This window comes from Rhea americana, unplaced genomic scaffold, assembly GCF_003343005.1.
Source record: "Rhea americana isolate MKP2758 unplaced genomic scaffold, rheAme1 scaffold_145, whole genome shotgun sequence".
NCBI classification, from domain to species: domain Eukaryota; kingdom Metazoa; phylum Chordata; class Aves; order Rheiformes; family Rheidae; genus Rhea; species Rhea americana.
Window position 1 is genome coordinate 852,961 of NW_028185539.1, and position 18,937 is coordinate 871,897.

The 18,937-nt window shown below is 49.3% G+C and overlaps 1 protein-coding gene across 1 annotated transcript in view; it reads left to right on the top strand.

Moving 5' to 3' along the window:
- The window catches only part of LHPP (phospholysine phosphohistidine inorganic pyrophosphate phosphatase), a 114,046-nt gene extending 96,019 nt beyond the window's left edge, over positions 1–18,027 (top strand). Inside the window, exon 9 of the mRNA XM_085299119.1 lies at positions 17,088–18,027. Within this exon, the coding sequence (XP_085155245.1) occupies positions 17,088–17,184 (97 nt within the window). The 3' untranslated portion in view covers positions 17,185–18,027. The remainder of the gene's footprint in view (positions 1–17,087) is intronic.
- Positions 18,028–18,937: the final 910 nt, after the last annotated feature.

The window sequence follows — 18,937 nt, forward strand, 5'->3', positions numbered from 1 at the left end:
TTTGACAATGTAGAGCAGAAACCCCACTGACTTCTTGTGGACCTGAGCTTTAGCAAAATGCTTGGAGGACTTTGGTGAGGCCAAGAGTTCATGCTGAGTTTGCACTAAGCCTGCGCTGTAGCACACAGCAAGTCAGACACACTAACAACCTTCGCAGGAGGAGCTGTAATTCAAAGCTAGAAGGAAGTGGGTATAAACCTTCAACTATTCTCATGGTCCAAGTAGAGGGCTGAGAGCCAGGAGCGCTGGGGATTTAATCCTTACACTAACGACGTTAGCTTAGCATACTTCCCGTAATCCATTCTTAAGCACAAATGTCGATGTGGTTTGACACCTTTAAAAATGCGCTAGCTAGCTTTCCTCAGCCCTGCTTCCCCTGCCGTGTCCCGTCTGATGCAGGGACCAGGTGGAAAAGAGCCAGGAGGAGAAGCACGAAGCCACAGTCAGCTCTGGGTTGGTTCTCTTCCCTGCTGCACTCAGCAGGTTTCTGTGGCAGCAACGCAGCACGTTTCCTGCTATGCTCACTAGCGACTGGAGATGCTTGGGTGAAGCGTGGCCTGCAAATGCAACATGGTACCGTCCTGTGAACAGCTTCCTGTCTTTATGTACTTAATTACAGAGGGCATCCTGCATTTCTCTTGAGGGAGGTAGCCTCTTCATTCCAATAAAATAATGAACAACGTGGGCTGGCCGTTGCTGGCCTGCCCCCAGTGGTGTCGTCTTCTCTGTGTCGTAGGTGCTTGCTGCCCGGGCAGACTGCAGGCACACGGCACGAGGCCTTCTTGCCTACCCGCTCAGCTGCCAGGCAGCCCTGGTTTTCTCGTCGCTGAAAGAAAACAAAAAACAAAGCTGCTGATGGGATCTGTCACTTCGCGCAGCTGACGCAGACGCTGAAGAATAGCACCACGGGTTGCCACCTTTGGGGAATTGTGTGCCAGAGGACCAGAAAGAGCTGCTGTCTTAGTGACGTGCACAGGACCTCTCTCCCTGCTCAGATAGTATCCCTGTTTTTATAACAGCTGATGACAGGTCCTGGAAAGAGTTCAGAATAATCTGTGGAAAATGAGCATTTACCTGTAGAATATTAGATCGGTAAAAAAATTTCTTACACCCTTTTAAACAATTTAATTTGATTTTTGTAAGAAAACATGAACACGTGCAAATGTGGATTATTGAAAAAGTATTGCTATTTAATGGAAAAAATTGTACTGCAGTAGAAGTTGGACATCAGCAAGTCAAGGCTACATTGCTCTAGGTGCATTGCAGACAGAAAAGGATACTTCCTTGTCCAAAAGCTCATTGCCTTTAATCCAAAAGGTTCTGTATGGATGCATCAGTAGGTTTGCAGACATTACAAAAACGTGTTTCCTAGGCAGACAAAGTCTCATCTCCTTTGCACTGTGGAAAGTGAAGCAAAACTGGGCAGATGCTCACAGCATGCGAACTTCCCAAGAGAAGATTCTGAACATCTAAGCTAGAGAGAGGCTTAAGCAAGTGAGCCATAAGTGTAGCAAAATGTATGCTTTAGAAAGCTCTGCGGACAAGTACCTCCGGGTTAATTCAGCAGCAATAAATTATGCACTTGTTAAAAGATTAGGTTTGAACTCTTACTGGCCAGTCTTCGTTGTACAAGCTACCAGTGTTTGCACAAGAGCATGTTTAGAAAGTGGTGAGTTGCAGATATCCTTGAGCATAGTGAGGTTGGATTAATATTCCTTTCCATAAATACAACTCTGGAATGACTGATTCTCTTGACTCTTAAGTACTCCTTGTTCTCTTTAGTGTGTCTTTTAGTGGGAATATTGTGCTAAAACATGCATGGGACAGCAATCTAACTGTAATCCTGGCTCATCAGAAGCATCCTGCCTGCCTTCAAACTCTTCCCTTGGAACTGGCCAGCATTTTCTCCAGTTGCAGTCTTTTATACGAAGTACTGACTTTTGGGCACTCGAAATGCAGTTCTCACATTTGCTGTGAGCAGTCTTGCTTCCTCAGTGAAGTCTCATAGAATAAAAATGTGTGAGCATTCCATAGTGGTAAGTTTAAATTGAGATCCTTAGAGGACTCTAAGGATGGATGCTGAGTTCCCACTAATTTTATACAAATTCTCTAAGCATTTATTTGTAAACTGGTGCTTTGGTCTTTTTTGGTGTTTAAATATTCAAATTTGTCAAATTGACGAATCTGACACTTCAAGTCTGCAAAGGAACTGATGTGAAAAAAAGACACTTGGAATCCCAATAAGAGTTTGGACAATTGAATTGTCCAAAGACAAATTACTGCACAAGGTGATTGTTTTGTAGAAACATAGAGATGCCAGTATAATACTCAAGAATGCCAGTAGGTCAGATAGGGAGCTCATCTTCCAGTCGTCTTCTTTAGCCCAGGATCTCCAGAAAATGCTGGGTAAATACTTCGGATTTGCTGTACTGTTAGAAGTTCATCCCTCCAGCCTAGGTGTCTGCAAATACCCATTTATTAAACTTCTCGTTCTCTTTGAGGGAGGAGGGCTCTTAGAATGAGAATTCCAACCATTTTCTCATATACAGAAGAGGTAGTAATCTGTTTTGTATTACCTGCCTATATATTAGCTATCTTTATATTTTTTCTTTAAGTTGTCTACCTATAATTTATAAAACTTAGCAATTGTTTTCCTTGGAATTTCAGTAGCACCTAAAATACAAAAATCGTCTCAGGAAGTTTTCTGGGACTCAGAAGTAGGTTTGTGTAGCAGTCGGCTTTGAGAGAAGTGCGTACTGATCCCTTTATGTGGGATCACCATTTTTCTTGTTCGGCTAACGGTGCATGGCATCACCTCCTCACCACCCCCACCCCTCCCGCCACCGCAGACTAGTGAAGCCAAATGTTATTTCAAAAATGAAAGCATGCAAAAATGCGTTTCCTGAGCAGGGTGCTGAACGCAGCATGACTGTGCAGGGCTGAACCTTACCGTAATGCATAGCCAGCAGCCAGACAGAGACCCAGCAGAGAGACCCGGGGCTGGAAGGTGCCACTGACCTGTCATTCCTGCTCACCAAGTCGAGATTGCGGCGTGGCCACGTCATTGCCTTGTCCAGGCTGGGCGGTTTTGCAATCAAAGATCTGGCGTGTGCTTTAATTTTCCAACGTAGGTACTTTTTTAGCTTCTCACACGGAAAAGGGTTTGAAGCAATAAAGTACTGGTTCATAACACGATTGAATTGGCTGTTACATCGTTTGAGAAGGAGAACTGCCTACAAATGTGTCTGTCTTGAGTTTCCTGAGAGTCGCACAGATAATTCTCATAGCTTTATTTACCTTTAAAATTAAGACCATTTGATTTAGCAAACACCATCTAAAGATAAATATGATTATCCTTACGGCAGTTCAAATTCCTGTTTGGTGAGAAACAAGCCTTTTAATGCTGTATCTTTGAGTGTCTTGTTTAGAGGGTCACATTATCAGTGCAGCTTTGGCCTAATATTTTTAAAATTAAACTTCTCCACACAGCATTCTAAATCTTAAATTTGACTTCTTTCTTTTATAATCCGAAAATCCCCTTTCTTGCTGGTATCTGGATCTACCAGAGTTCTGTGATTTAAATCCCCATGCGATGCCTTGCAAATGCAGCAGCCTGCATTCATTTTGCATATTTCATATGGATTATGTAAACAATGTGTTACAGGAAAGCAATGAAATAGTCTCCTAGGTTAAGGTCTTTCAACGTGCCTAACACAGGAAGATGCCTGAACGCCACCGAGCTTCAAATCCAGCCCTTGAAATTAATCTTTCCCACCCTAGTGTAATATTAAGTCCCATTAATAGCTAATGCACTGGTTGCGTTTAAGATGTACATCTGTGTGTATATATGCACAAAGAACATATTTATGTCCAAATTCTTTCCTGGAGGCATTTAAAATGATTTTCTACTGAATTGAGTAAGGTCATTTGGCAGACCCATACGGGTCATCAATAATTAATCCAAGCAGGCAAGGCCGAGTCTCACGGTGCTTGCAAACACCCTATTATGCTGCAGAGTTTGGCAAAGCAGGGGCAGCTCTTAGATTTTCTCAGCAAACAGCGAGTGTGCATTTAACTTGGGGGGGGGACTTGCTTTTATTGAAAACATCTGTGCTATACACGCGTTACAACACTAGGTGCATCCATGTGCAAACGTAGAAGTTGAGCCCGTGCGGTCCAGCCCCACCAAACGTGGGGGCCGTTCCCCCTTTTCCCTTGCACAAACGTACCTGGCGCGCAGGGTTCGTTTGCCCCGTAGGCTTGCAGGCTACAGCAGCCCTGGAGGCAGGACTGACCTCGGTTAACTTTCTCTAGCTAAAACTCAGACAGTGGTTAAGGCCAGATGCTTTACACCTTCCTCTAGCTATCTAAGAAGTAGTCGTCAGGTAGAAGCTAGTTATCTTACACAGAGAGGGTCAGCAGGAGAAAATCCAGCAGGAGGAAAGGCAGGTGAACTGGCAGAGAAAGGAGCGCCACGGTGCTAGGAGTTAGGGTGCAGGCACCGCTCTCCCCAGGAGAAATAGCAGCAAGATCCCGTTAGCTGGCGTAAAAACTTTCATGTTTCATTATAGCCAGGCACAGGCTTCACCGCAAGCTCAGAAACACTGTTGTGTCTGGCAGTAAGCCCCCCGCGAGGAGCGGGGAGCGAACAAAGCCGGCTTTTGTAGCTCAGCCTGCCAGCTCCCTTCCCCGAGCAGGACCGAGTGAGTGCGCGCCCCGAACGGCGGCTCCTAATGCCTGCTAACGAGCAAGGGGCGCTCGGACAAAATCGTGCGGACGACCCCGGCGTACTAGCCCTCGCAGGGTTTAGGGCGCGCGGCCCCAGCGTGCGTGCGTCCCTCGTTTGGAGTCTCCTGCAGTCCGCGAGAGGCCTTCGCGTCCGCTGCGTTCGGGGCGGTGTCTTTGGAAGGACTCGCGAGACGCGGTGCTGTGTACGGTTCAGGAAGCGCGGCCGCTTTGCCGGTGTCCTTGGCGCAGCTGCTCAGATGTTCCGATAGAGGTAATCGAGTCGAACTCGGAGCAGTAAATCACAGCTTGCGTCCAACCTGGAAGTTTGCTGCTATTTTATACCAGACAAAGAGTTTGTGTTCTCAGGAGTTTATCTGTTTCCTCTGGCTGTATCACTTGGCCTAACAGAAGGGGTTGCACAAATATTACCAATACTTCTCAGCACAGATGTGTCCTCACCCCATGAAATGAATTAAAATTGCATCCATGAGGCTAAGAATGGCAATCACAAGTATAGTAACCTCCTCCTATCCGAGTCTGCTCTGAGAAATCTGATCAAATATCCATCATCCCAAGCACCAAGCAAGGCTGATTTTTGAGCAACGGTGGCAAGCCTGTGGATTCAGGAGAGGACGGGACCACAGCAGGTCCCAGCCTTAGACAAGTAAAAGATGTCATTTGTCAAGAACCTGGCCTGCTTTCGCCTCCTTTTCGGTTCACTAGCAGTTTGTCTCTTAAAGCTCCCTTGCTGGAAGAAACATAGACCCTCTACTGGTACCTTTGGGCTGGCTGAGTGGCTCATCATCCAGTGGCCACCGAGTTTCAGATCTTCCTGTCCCCAGGTGACACGTGCAGCCAGTGGGCTGCTCTGAGCAGGCTGGGAGCCAGTCCCAGAACCAGCTCCCGCTCCTCCTCTGATGCTCCGCTCATACACTTCTGACACGTGGCGGCCCACTGCATTGCTTTTGCTTTACAAAATGAGAGCTCTGCAGTCTCAACAAGGAAACTTGTTGTTCAGATGCCTGAACACCAGCAGTCTGCTTATTTAAATATTTGTTTGAACCAGCTTGACTTTACAGTGATTTTTGCATGAGGGGTTTTGGAGGTGGGGACAAAGAAGTCAATTCTAACAAAATATCGTGCTCTGATGCAATTACATGAAAATATTTAGCTAGTAATAGTTTCCCTCACAGCAGCACTTAGCGTCACGTTCCCCCATCACAGCAGCGTCCAGAGGCTGCTCCACGTGAAAGCCTTCCTGCTGCTCTGCGAGGTGGCCACTGCCAGGTGCGGAAGCGCGAGCGCACCAGGTTCCTGGCCGCCCGGCAGGTCACACGCTCCTGTGTCCATCGGCACAGGGCAGGCACCGCGCTCTGCCTGGGTAGCCGAGCTGCAGGCATCGAGGGCACGACAGCGGGAGACGACACTGCGTCAATAGCCAGGACAGCTCGCTCAGCCCACAGCCCCACAACCCCTCCTGGGACTTCCCAGGCTGATAGTCTTCCAGCTGCTGAGGAGCTGGGCAGAATCTGCTTAACAGCTTATTAATTTCTTCTGCAGATGACATATTTGTATGCTGCTTTCGACAGGCCAGCTGTAGGCATCTGTATGATCTCAGTGCTCCCAAGACGGTCCAGGAAGCCAGCTGTTATTTCAGGCGCACAAGTCATGTCCATTGCGTGGGTAAGCCACAGTGTTACCATCCCACAGACCTCCACAGCATTCGCAGCTGGCCTTCCCCGCATCAAACGCAGTAGCTACAGAGCTGTGATGGTCTGCGTTAGCCTTTGCTTCAGGACTGCCGTGGGCCACCTCTCTGGTACCTCCTAGAAGAGGAGGCTCAGGGCTGGTTCTTCACGTGGCTCCAAGAAGACCTCCACATACAATTTTGGGCTCAGCCTCTCATCCTGCTGTGTGCAGGCCCACAGGTTTAGGGAAGTGCCTTTCCAAAACCAGACTGTGCTGACAGAGGAGTCTGGAGAAGCCTGTATGGCATCTGTGTATGCCCTATCCACAGCCCATATGGAGCCTTTCAGGACTTTCAGTCTCCAAAGCTCTTAATCTGGCATGTTCACATGTGCTGTATTTCCTGAGAGAGAAAATAAATAGGGATGGGTGGGGGAAAACAGCTGCCTGCGTCATCTGCTTCCTCAATATTGTATATTCAAAGACTGGTTGGTACAATGCATTCCACAGAAATCAAAAATATCAGAGAATTGGGCTTGTTGAAGGGATAACTTACTACCAGCAGAGTAGAGGTCGTGCCTGGAAACAGAGTGCAATGTGCAGGCTGCATTCATGCAATATTTGCGTTACAGCTTTTCACATCAGAGATCTGAAATGCACAGATGGGAAGTATATTAGCCATGGTTTTCAGTTGCGTAATTGCCTTCAGTTAGCTCACTGTCTGCTGGGCAGCTTTTGGTGATATGCCCCAGATACTTTCTGTAAGCTGCTGAACCCTCCCAGGCAGGTGAAAAGCACTGATAGTGTAAAGCTCACAGGAATGCATGTCTACGTGATATAAATCAGTTCAGGAGGAGCAAAGTTTTCTCCATAGCAGTCTCCAAGGACTGTCCTTTAGGACATTGTACTGACCATCTCCCAAATGTTAGCTATAATGTCCACTGAAGCCTGTCACTAGCGACCTCCGTTTCTGATCTATCTTGGTCACCTCTGCTCTTTTACTTCTTTATTTTTACAAAGCCCCATTCATTCTCCCTGAACTATGATAACCTGCAATTATGGACTACAGTTTGCTAGTACTTTGCATTGTCACCATCTTCCCATCTCCTCCTTGCTCCCTTGATGCAATTCCCTGCATGAAATCTCTGCGCTGCGAATGCTTTTGGTGGCAGTTTAAAGAGCCTGGTGTGCAGGCAGCCTTCTGTGAATGCAGATGGGTAGCGGCGCTGGCACCGCATCTCCAGCAAAGGCGTTCAGCCAGCCGTCGAAACCCTTCCTTCGTGCGCGTAGCTAGCAGTAGCTTCCCCTTGTTCTGCACACAGAAAAGAGATGACGTGAGACTGGAGACCCAGAGGGGAACTGGGATATGCTGATGTACGCAGCTGGAAGAAAGGGAAACTCTCTGCGTTGATAGTAGTATGTTTTGACTACGAAGAGTGAGTATCTGTGTTCACTAGTGCAGGGGCTGAGATGAGTGTAGCGGTATGGCCAGTGCTGCACTGAGTGGTGGCGAGATGCTGTGTTTTCTGTGTAGTGCTGAGAAGAGGCAGTCTGGTGAGAGAGCTGGAAGGCAGCGTGCTCCAGGCAGGAGCGGACCTGGCACTGCCACCTGTTTGCATTTTGCTTGCTGTTTGGTTTAGTCCCATCCATACTGTCAGCATCGTCCTTCACACAACCATTTCTAGGTTTGCATATCTGAGCTCATCATTGACAGCATTGCCGTGTAGCCAAGTGATTAGAAACAAATTGCCACAACACTGTAATTAAATTTTCAACACATGTACATTTAAAAAGTACAAGTGTTCACACCAGGGAGTGCATTAAAATGTAGGAAAACAAAGATCTAGGTAAAGCTGCCTAACATTTGCCAAGCTTTTTTTTTTTCTTTTTTTTTCTTTAGGTAATTTATGCAGGACGATAACTCCCTGTCTCTATCTCAGTGTTTTCCTGTATGTTGATGTATATTGCCTGGAGAAGCGTTGCGCCTAAGCCAGTTTCTTCAGCTCGGTTAAAGCTGTAGCCGTTTAACAAAAAACAGAGCAATTAAGAGGCAAGCCCACAGACTTCCCTCGGATGTTAGCAAACAACTTGGCTCTTAATTCCTACCTGTTTGTGGATGCTTGAATTTAAATGAGTTGCAGTGAAACATAGTTAGCTCTGTGTGCTGCTCTGCGAGGCAAGAGAAGAAGAAGTGGAGGTGGCTGCAAGGCTTTGCCACAGGTTTGCTCTCCGGGCGCTCTTGCCAGGGTGCTGGCCGGGCAGCGATGACGTACAAGGAGATCGCGTGGGGGAGCCGCAGGCTTCGGCAGCGAGGCAGGAGGCTTCCTCAGCCGCCCTGCACGCGGTCAGCAGCTTTCGCTGAGGATGCCCACCGCCAGCATCCGCGGAGATAGAAGTTTGGGTTTTTTTTTTTTCTCTATAAAAGTTTTGAGACACTTCAGAGTCCTCATCTCAACGCTTCACTGATAAAATGACGTGCTTTTTGAGACCTGATCCAAAAAAGCCTGCATTTAGATCGGTGGCTGTGCTGCTGCTTCGTCTCTCATGGTACCTTCAGGAAACGTGCTGTACAGACGTTTATTAACTGCACATCAGTGTGCTGTCATTCTTTGTGATTTATGTGGGTTTTCAGTGCTGAACTGATTAAATTGCACGTTTAACAAAAAAGAGGGCTTCACTTGTAGCACTGAGGAAAATTATTGCATCTGTCCAAAGAAGCTAGCAAAGGTTAACAGTGTCTGTTTACATTCCTCATAAAGAAAATCTTGTTAAAGTCTGTCTCACATATTTTACAGACGTGGTAAGAGCCTCTGAAGAATATGTTGTCAGGAGAAATGGTTTTAATCTTTTTTATCTAATTTTATGCAGCAGGAGTGTATCCTGTTTAATTAAGGGAGTTGGTGGGATTTTGGTGTCGTGGCACAAAGAGGTCCCTTGTAGCAGCCCGGGAGGTGGGGTGGTTTTTAAGAAGGTCAGCGAGAGGGGGGCACACATTGTAACAGAGCAGGTTTGCCAGATGACTGCAGCGTTGTACTGGGGCATGTGAGATCATTTGTCTTCTTCAAGTTAACTTCTGTGCCTTGCTTTGGCCCTGCATGTTGTTTTGCCTGCACACCCCTATTTTTAAAGAGCCCTGCAGAAAGCTCATTTTAATCTGTTGGACGGATAGTGTGTGGATCAATAACCATCTGCTTTTGTTCTCAGCAGTCAAGTCTCTGCAGGTCTCAGGTTAACCTGAGTTGCGGAGCTGTTTGCATCCCCGTGGCCGTGACAGTCCATGTCGACTACCTCCATTTATGCTTTTATCTGTTAAATCTTTCATATTTTGTCCATGCAGTAACACAGTGTTTCATTTTTGCTCTCCACATATTTTGAGTGCAAACAAGGCACTTAGAATATCACTGCAATTGGTATGCCAGATTTGCTGGAGCAGCATTACGTGAGTGTTTTGTGTGCAGACTGAAAACACCCACTTGTTGCTCCCATTGAGGAGTTTGGCTATCAGCTTCTCAAAATACCTCCGCGATCCTGTCAGCCTGTTTTAGCTCACAAACATGCTGCGACCCAAATTCTTTGCTGAGAAACATTTCCTTGCAGCAGTTCTGGTAGTGAAGGCTGCCAGCAAAGGCTGATGCCCACTCCAGCCCACATATACAAGAGCACAAGTTCCCACATCCCCAAATCCCAGCTGATGGGAGAGCTTCTGCATGCGAGTGAAAAACAGTTAATGTTCTTAGGGGCATCCTTTTACGCTATCCCTGGCAGCGCTCTCTTCAGTATGTATTTATTTCAGTAGCTTCATTCACTTTAAAAACTCCTGGTTGTCCTTGCAAAGTAATATGCAAAAACTGTGTAGATCACTGCATCCGTCCCAGATCTGCCACCGTAAGGTGAACCAGCACAGTTGTTAACTGGGCCCAGGAAGTTACGTAGCAGTTCAGGGCAATTCAAGAACGTTCTCCACAGCTGAGTGTAGATAGGGAATTTGGCTTGTTAGAACAGATTCATCCTAGTGGAAATTTGATCCAGACAGTAGGTGAATATTGTTACTCTTGCACAAACTGTGATTTTTCACTACCTCGCATGATCTGGCATTTGGGTTTATACTTCCCCAGAAAGAAGCCATCTCCTTCTGCTCGCCAGCAGCCCTCATACCATGCTGGAGCTTTTCTTATCGAGTGACCGAGTGAAGAGTTAAAATCACAGAGGCAGCTTCCTGCAGCACTCTGCTGCTTCTGTGATGTCTCACGTTCAAGCATTGATCCAAACCAACCAGTTTGGTCTGGGTGGAGGAACTAGTTCCCAGCTCGTGATGCTATAGATAGCTGCTGAACTTCTGCAGCACTGACAGTGACAAATAGTCCCTGGGAGAAGAGGATGTTTAGTCATCTCTTGAGGATGATTTGATAGACATGAGTAACTACTAAGCCTCGAGACCTCTTGCCAGGTTGCATCATGCTAAAGATGCTGCGTACCTTCAATGTGTTGTAATGTACCAATAATTTTGAATTGCTTTTTCTTTTAAGGCACTTATTCTCTGGATTTTCCTTTCAGCTTCTGGACAGGGGTCAGGCACAGGGCTGCTGTCACTGAGCCCTTGCAGCGCAGCAGGAGGCTTGGCAATGGCCATTTGCACACACAAAATGTTGATCTTCCTGAGAATAGCCTGAAGCCAGTGCTTCCCTTCCCAAACATTACTGAAATAAAAGCTTCTCCTGCCTGTTCTCAGCGGTGATAACGTGCCCGGACATGTAACTGTATTCATCACACGCTAGACCCGACCCTATCTCTCCCAGTCAGGCAGAGCTCTCACAGGTCTCGTACAGCACAATGTTCCCCCATCGCATCTTTGCCTCGTGTTACAACGGTTGGATACTGCCAAACATGTGGCACCTCTTGCCTGGCCCATCCTGCACTTGGCTACGTGGCATGCGTTACGCTGGACGCCGCTGATGGCACTCATCAAGCCCAGCAACCCAACTGGTCAGCAGCAGAGTTTGCTTCAGCGAGAGCCTGAGCGCGTGTGGGCCACCCCTATGGTTTGACGACAGGGTGGTGATCCGAGCAGGGTGGACGGCGGGGCTCTGTGCAGCCTCGCATCAGAAGGTGCCCTTTTGTTTCACCACTGGTCCTGCGGACGTTAAACTGTCTTGGGGCATTTGATCAGGCCTGTGGCCTCTTCTCTGCTGGACTTGCCTCCAGAGGTAAAATCAGGCCCATGTGTGAGGCACATGAGACTGCTGCTTCTCCAGCGCTCATCAGTGTGAGGGACTGGCCTGGGTGTCTCACCTTAGTGAGGAGCTGGTGCTGCTCCTTGCGGAGGAGACCTAAGCACAGATCTTCTTTCAAGGGAAGAAAAGAAGGTGCCAGGAGGTCCTGAAATTGCAATGCAGCAAAAAATTTCCTCTCTGCAGTTTGAGAATAGGTAGATTATGTAGCTGGGACCCAGAAGGACCACCTTCCATTTCAGAGGGCAGTTTAGTCCCTATGCTAACTCAGGTCTTTCCCTGACCACTCTGTCTGCCAACTGGATGGCCACAGAGAGCTGATGCAGAAATGGACTGCCACCACCAACTCGTTTCACGTAGCGAGCAGCAGCTAACCTGGGCTTATTCTTCACTCCGAAGAATTCTTGCTTAACTAAGGAGAGTGTTTCCCAAGGATATAGTTGACTTTTCTCAGGCAGTTTTGAGCACTGGCCAAGACTGCTGACAGCTTAATATTCAGCTACAGAATAACATTTTCTGTCATTTTGATTTATGTTCTTTCTCTGCAACCAGAGTCCCACATAAAGAATCAGAAGGAATTTATCTTAAAGTTAGCTCCGTGTAACTTTATTCTTAGACTGACATGCAAATTAACATATTTTTAGATTTTTTTTTTTTTGGAATATGAACTAAGACTCTCTACCTTGAGTTTTGTGACCATCTGTTATGATGTCTGTAATAGTGCAATTTTTTCATAATGGCAAAAAAAGGTCATTGTCACTGAAAGAGAAAACAGGCTGAAAGTATGAGAGTGCTCTTCGCTAAAGTTTTTACCTGTCCCTGGTGGCCCTGGCCAGGGAGGCGCTTAGGCACCGGGACGTTCACTGAAGCGATGCCAAGTCGTTGGGTGCCCGGCCCCAGAAGTGCCATTCGCTGGGCTGCGCTAGGTGCTTGTATTTTCTGTAAGCAGAAGAAAGAGAGCCAGGGCCCTGCCCCATTCCCTGCGATTCCTGCTGGTTTTGCGCTGCGTGAACTGCACCTGCAGCCAGGGAATTGGGACCGGGGTCGCAGTTTTCTATTCCTAGTTCTCCTAGGAATGGAAGGGTCTGCTCCTTTAAGCTCTGATACATGGTGCTTCAGCACAGTGCTCTGCTCAGGATATCTTAAAGCCCTCTGTACCAGGAGTTTTCTCCTGGGAAGAGGTCTGCAGCCCCTCAGAGGTGATGGGTTCACACAGAACGAAGGTCTTCGATTCCTGGGAACAGCAGGCCAGAGTGAAGTTTTCTGGCCGCTTGCCTGTTGTGCAGAAGGGGGCTTACTCCTCTTTTTTTTTTAGGAGGGGGGGCTGTGACAGTTTATTCTGGCTTTGTGCTCTCTGCGTGCGTTCGACATCGCCTGAGTGTGTTCGAAGAGCTGGAGCCCTCCGAGGAGCCCCGGCGCGGGCCGCTGGTTATCACCCTGCGTGCCAGGGGCCGTGTGATTTTGTAGCACAGCCCTATGCTCCTGCCGCGTTTCCAAAACTGGGCCTTGGGCTCCTAAATGATTTTGGTGCTTTTGCAGAGTTGCTTCTTGGCATTAGTGTTTGGGAATTACTGCTTACAGTTTCATTTTGACAGATGCTCAAAAGAGCAATACTGAGGTAGGATAAAAAAGCCATTATGTGGCTATTTGTTTGCAGTTCTGTGATTTACAAAGCATTCTGCAAAACAAAAGAAGTGGCCACATGAAACGCTTCTGGAGCGGTACTGACAGGAATAAAAGCTTCTCTGCAGAGCCTCAGGAGAAGGCCAGAGAGCAGGAAGATTCGTTTTATTTCACTGCTCGGCTTTGCCGCCGAGTCCAGACTGTTTTATTTATTACATTTCCCCCCACTTAGTGGAGACCAGCATATGTAATCTAAGACGTATGATATGAGACATGTCTCAAAAGTAAAACTTCAGAATGTGACATGAGTTGAAAGTAAATAAACTCTCTGGCACAGTGGCAGTGATGGCTTCTGTCCTGACAGCACTGTGTCCCGAAGCTGGTGTCCCCGAAGGAAGCTGCACATCTGTGGAGAAGGAAATAGGGGCTTGTCCACACCAGGCAAGTCGTACCGGCCTCCTTCAGTCATGCAGGTAAAGCACCTGCTCAACTGCTGGATTCTGCTTATATCCCATTTACTTTAATAGGAAACACCTGCTGCATAAGGGCTACATATTTCTCTCCTTTTCTCCTGGATCTGCTGCATAAGGGCTACATATTTCTCTCGTTTTCTTCTGGATAATACCGGTAAAATATTATTAAAAATTTTGAAACTCTTGCATTGTAAGAGAGGCCATCTGTCTGCAAAATGTGTAGCAAAATAGTATTTCAGGGTTCCCATTTGTAACCCTGTAGGGTATCAGGCTGTAAAGTAGAAGATAAATAACGAGTTTCGGCTGAATAACAGGAATGCAGCAGACGAAGCCCGTGCTCACCCTCTCGCTGCATGCGGAAGGGACAGTCACGTCTTGAACACGTTGTCCGATGGCACACGTACTTCCCTGTGCCTGCTCAACGCAATCAGCCTTTAGCTAGTAATAGTGGTGGCCGAGCACGGTGACGTAGCTGCAGTCTACCGCAGAGGGTCTTCAGACACTTCTGGGGAGACTGGGTAACGTTTGAGTTTATCTCTGCACTGCTGCCTGCCCTGGGCTTTACCGCGTCGGGAGCTTCCCTGAGATGCTTCACACGCAGCTCATCATCAGGGGGGCTCCAGAATTGGGGGTGTCCAGCTGTGGATAGATCGAAGGGTCTGCGGCATTAACAGTCCCGCTGTGTTGCCGGAGCCTCATGGAGCTGATTTATAGTCGTCTTAGGTGGACTGTAACGTCCTTAAACACCAGCAGTATCTGTAGATGGCTTGACCTTAACCTGCAGTGTATTCCTAGGAAGTACTACGTTATCTGAGCCTGATCTCCACATTCGCTTTGTTCCAGTGTAAATGCGCACCCCTTCGCCAGCACATGCAAGGTATTACCTTCATCTCTGGCTCTAAGAAGCTGATACAGCTGGATTGCTGTATTGTTAATAGGGATATCAACTACAAAATCTTTTCGTAGGGCGCTGTGTGACTGGAAAGTTCTGGTGGAAGCTTTCCTTTCAAGCAGTTCTTAAAATTTTCTTTTAATTTATAAGGTAGGAAGGAAACATTTTTTAGGGTGTAAAATGGAAAGAAATTTGGTTCATTATTTCTTTTGGATCCCCACTCAAATTAAGAATTACTGCCCCCAAAATAATATTTTTACTGTACTCTCGCCAAAGGTTTTTCTGTATTCATAAAAGCCTCTTGGTTAAATTAGGATATGAGCAACAACTGCCACATAAAGGATGGATATGTATTGAATTTTTATTTGCTTTATATTTTAAGGGTTTTTCTCTTTTATATTTATTGAATAGCTTTACCTTCAGCAATCTAAATGCTTCTCTGACTGAGGAAAACCTGAAAATCATCATAATTACTGTTCTTGTTGCACCGTAGCCCTGTAACAAGCTAGAACTTGGAGGATTAAACAAGGAACCATGAAACAGCCTTCCACTTTTGAAATAAGATGCTTTTATGGCAGCCAGCACCAGAGCGAGTTTCACAAGGCCACGTTGTTTGTGCCGTGCACCGCTTTGCAGGTGTCCCAAGGAAGAGCCAATAGCTGTGTCTTTCCCACTGTTCCCAGTTGCAACTTTCCCACGAGTGAGTTCTGCAGCAGCCTGTGCTCCTGGAAGAGGCTGTGCTGGTGCAAAGAGCTCAGAACCGAAGAGCGTGTCTGAAAGCTGAACGGAAGGGAAATAGCCCTGGGGAGCTTCAGTGCAGGAACTGAAGGAGTAATCTGGTACTTGTACAGACAAGTACTCACCAAACTCTGCAAACTGCAAATACTAATAGCAGGCTCCCTGCCTCCCGTGCATCCAGTGGGAAACGCATCTTCCCCGCTGAGAAAGTAGCTGTTATTAAAGGGAGTCGTGCCCTTTACAGGGACCAGGAGTGGTGGGAGCTAGACATTAGGGCTCTCATCTCGCTCCCAACGGAAAGCCATTAAGCCTATGAAATACATATGTTTTCTGTTCAACAGCTGTTTGCTTTCTCAGCCCAGCAGCCACGATAGTGCCATGAGGTTTGGAGACATCAACAGGAAAATCTAAAACTGGGCTGTTTCTGCCTCTGCTGTGTCTGTCTGTCCCCCCCGCTACACACACCGGGCCAGCAGTACTGCTGACTCAGTAAAACGGGCTTGCGCGTCTGCGCCTGGTTAGGCCAGAGTCTGCGGCGAAATCACCGGTGACTGCGGCTCCCCAGCACTCGGCTGCAGGCCGGGGCTTGTGGCGAAGGGTGTCTGGCAGCTCCTCAGGGTTGCGCAGCAAACTAGATTTACAAGAAGATGGTGGTCTTCAAAATTAAACCCTGACAAAGCCTTCTCCTTAACAAAAAGCTATGTACAGACCTTTCCTGTCTTTAGGTCAAAAGTGAATTCTTACCGTCCATATGTATTTCTAGAGAAAAAGCATAGGAGAATAATTATTTGCACAATTTCTTAGGCTTGCAGTGAAATACCTTCTTGGAGATTCCTATCAGATATTCCTATTGCCTGAATGATAGTGCCATGTCCAACGCAGTGCATTAACTTGGATTAATTAGTTCCTTATGTAGATCACTTTCCGTACAAGGTATTGCAAAGTTTTGCCCAAATAGCCCAGTTTTACACAAGTATACGGGCTCCACCACCCAGTAGAGGTCTGGGTACGAGGGAGGTGGAGAGAGGAGAGGTAAAAGGAAGGGGAGAAGGAAAGACCCTGAGACCCAAGCTGCAGGAGGGGCGAGTGTGTGTCTCAGGAGCCAACAGACTCGGCTCGGACTGACAGAGCATCTCTGTGCCTTTGGCCTGCAGATACCCTCAGCTACCTCTCTTTCTGATGCTGTTTCTCCTTTCCTACGACAGAAGCAATGCTGGTCCTCTGGAGGCACTTTGAACCTTCAGTGTTTTAGTATTAAAAAGGGAGCTAAGCATCAGCTTGGGCAGCAAAGGAAGAATGATACTTGGAATAAAAAACCTGATGAAGTAGATGATGAGCTTTATTAGGCTTCGCCGGCTGCAGAAGGCAGAGGTGTTGGCTGGCGTCCCCATCCCCGTGCACTGCTTTGGGTGATCCAAGCCCTGGGAGCACCACAAGTAGGAGCCCACGGGTGCCCTTAGGTGTCCCTGTGATTACGCAGTTCCTTCGGCCTTATGCCAGCCAGGAGGCGTAGCGGGGCTGGGGCTCCTGCTCGCTGCGCTGCCCGACAAGTCCCCGGCGTGGGCGCACCTGGAGACCCGGGGCGCAGCGGCTGATGCCGGGAAGAAGGCAGCGCGTACCCCGTCTCCTCGTGCTTGCCTGACCTCGTTCAGACTGCGTGTCTGATCGGTGAGCGGGGCGCTCCGCTTGCCTCAGCCTTGCCCTCTCTCTCCTTTGCAGGCCCAGTGACGAAAACCACCCCCAGGTGAAGCCTGACGCCTACGTGAACAACCTCGCCGAGGCAGTCGACCTCATTCTCCAGCAGCTGCACGAGTGATGCTGCCGCAGAAGGGTTAACGGCGTCTCGCGGCAGCCGTGCCTGGGCCGCCCTTGGGCTCCTTCTCCTCTCTCCATCGCGCTGTTACAGCGCGACGTGCAGCCCTTCCCCGGGGTTAAAAATGCCTGCGGGGCTAATCGTTAATTGAGCTACTAACCTTAGCGAAGGGACGATCAAGGTGTCCTCCATGCACTTGCCGAGGTTTTGTCGCCTTGGTTTCATACAACTGGCAGAAGAAAACCAGCTTGGGCCTGGGCGGCGCGGGGCGGGCTGCGCGGCGCGGCGCGGGGGGCTGCAGCCGGCCTGCCGTCCAGCGAGCCCCCTCGGGGCGCCCCTGCCCCTGCCGCTTCCCCAGAGCCGGCCCGGATGCTCAGGCTTAACCTTACGGCTGTCTGGGCTCCCGGCGCGCGGCTCTGGTGCCCGATTCCCAGTTTTTAAATGGCAGCTAATAACTTTGTCTGGGGTGGCTGCTGTGCGGGAATTTTGCAAACAGCGGTAAAACCGGGACGCCAAGAGCACGTGGCTGCCCGACTTCCGCCGCTCTCCGGCGTGTCCCGCGGCACCAGGCGCGTTAAACGCGGCTGCAGCTACCACACGCCGGCTAGCGCTGAGGCGAGCCGCTTACAGCCTCGAGGGCGCCGAGGGAGGGCCGGGCTCGCCGGTGCCCTCGCCAGCCCCGCTCGCGCTCCAGGGCGGCCCGCGACGCTAGGGCCGTCGCGGAACCGGTACGGGGGGCAGAGCGCACGCCTGCGGGGCCTCTCACTGCGTTTCTTCCACGCCTGGCTGCCGCCCCGGTTCGAGCCCCGCTGCTGGGCTAGTTAATAAAGCCAGTCCCGCGCCCGCTCCGTTGTGTGTTCAATCCGCCCGGCAGCCGCGGTGATTTTTAGAGGCGCTGAACGGGTTTTCCCTCGCAGCGAGCCGCGGGGCAGCGCGTCTCCAGCAGGACCCCCAGCAAGGCTGGGTGACCGTTCCCGGGCGGGGGGTCGCGGCGCGGGGTCCAGGGTGGGAAGGGCATCGCCTGCGGGCGTGAAAAACCAACCCGCAAAAACCAGGCTGCCACCCAGAAAATCCCGAGCCCGCCAAGCGTGGCTGCATAGCCACTCCACACTTTTTTTCTTGCGGCCTGTTCCTCGCTTTTTAACATCTTTTCCCTCGGTGAGGTTTGCGCTGGGCTCTCGCTCCGTGCCCCTACGCAGACGCTGCGGACGCCCGCGGCGGGAAGCGGGGCTGCGTGCTACGACCGCGTGCAGAAAACAAACAGCCGAATGCATGGCTGAGGCTGACTGAAAGGAGCTGAAACAGATTAAATAGCAGAAAACTGGCTAGGCTTTCAGGCTTTATTTTCGGGGAAGAGCCATCGTGCCCTTGACCGCAAGCGTGCGATGCTGGTGCGCGCTGCCCTGCGGTTAGCTGTTGCCTCCCCAGGTGTGCCGCCCCGGCCCCACGGCGGCCGCCGGGCTCGGCGCTGCCCCGCGCCGGGCACCACAGACGGGCAGAGACGGCGGCCGGCCCCGGCCCGGGTACTGAACCAGGAAGCTTTATTTACACAGTAAAAAAGTAACAAGCAATTTCCTGAGACCGAGCTGCTCTAGTGCAATCAAGTCACGGAGCGAGTACGAATGAGCAGTCCCCTCGCCGCCCCCGGCCGCGGCCACCCTCGCCCCGCGGCCGCCCTCGTGCACCGAGCGGCGGGAGAGACCTTGTTGCTACAGGTCAGCGCTTCGGAAGGCTTTTTTTTTTTTTTTTTTTTTTT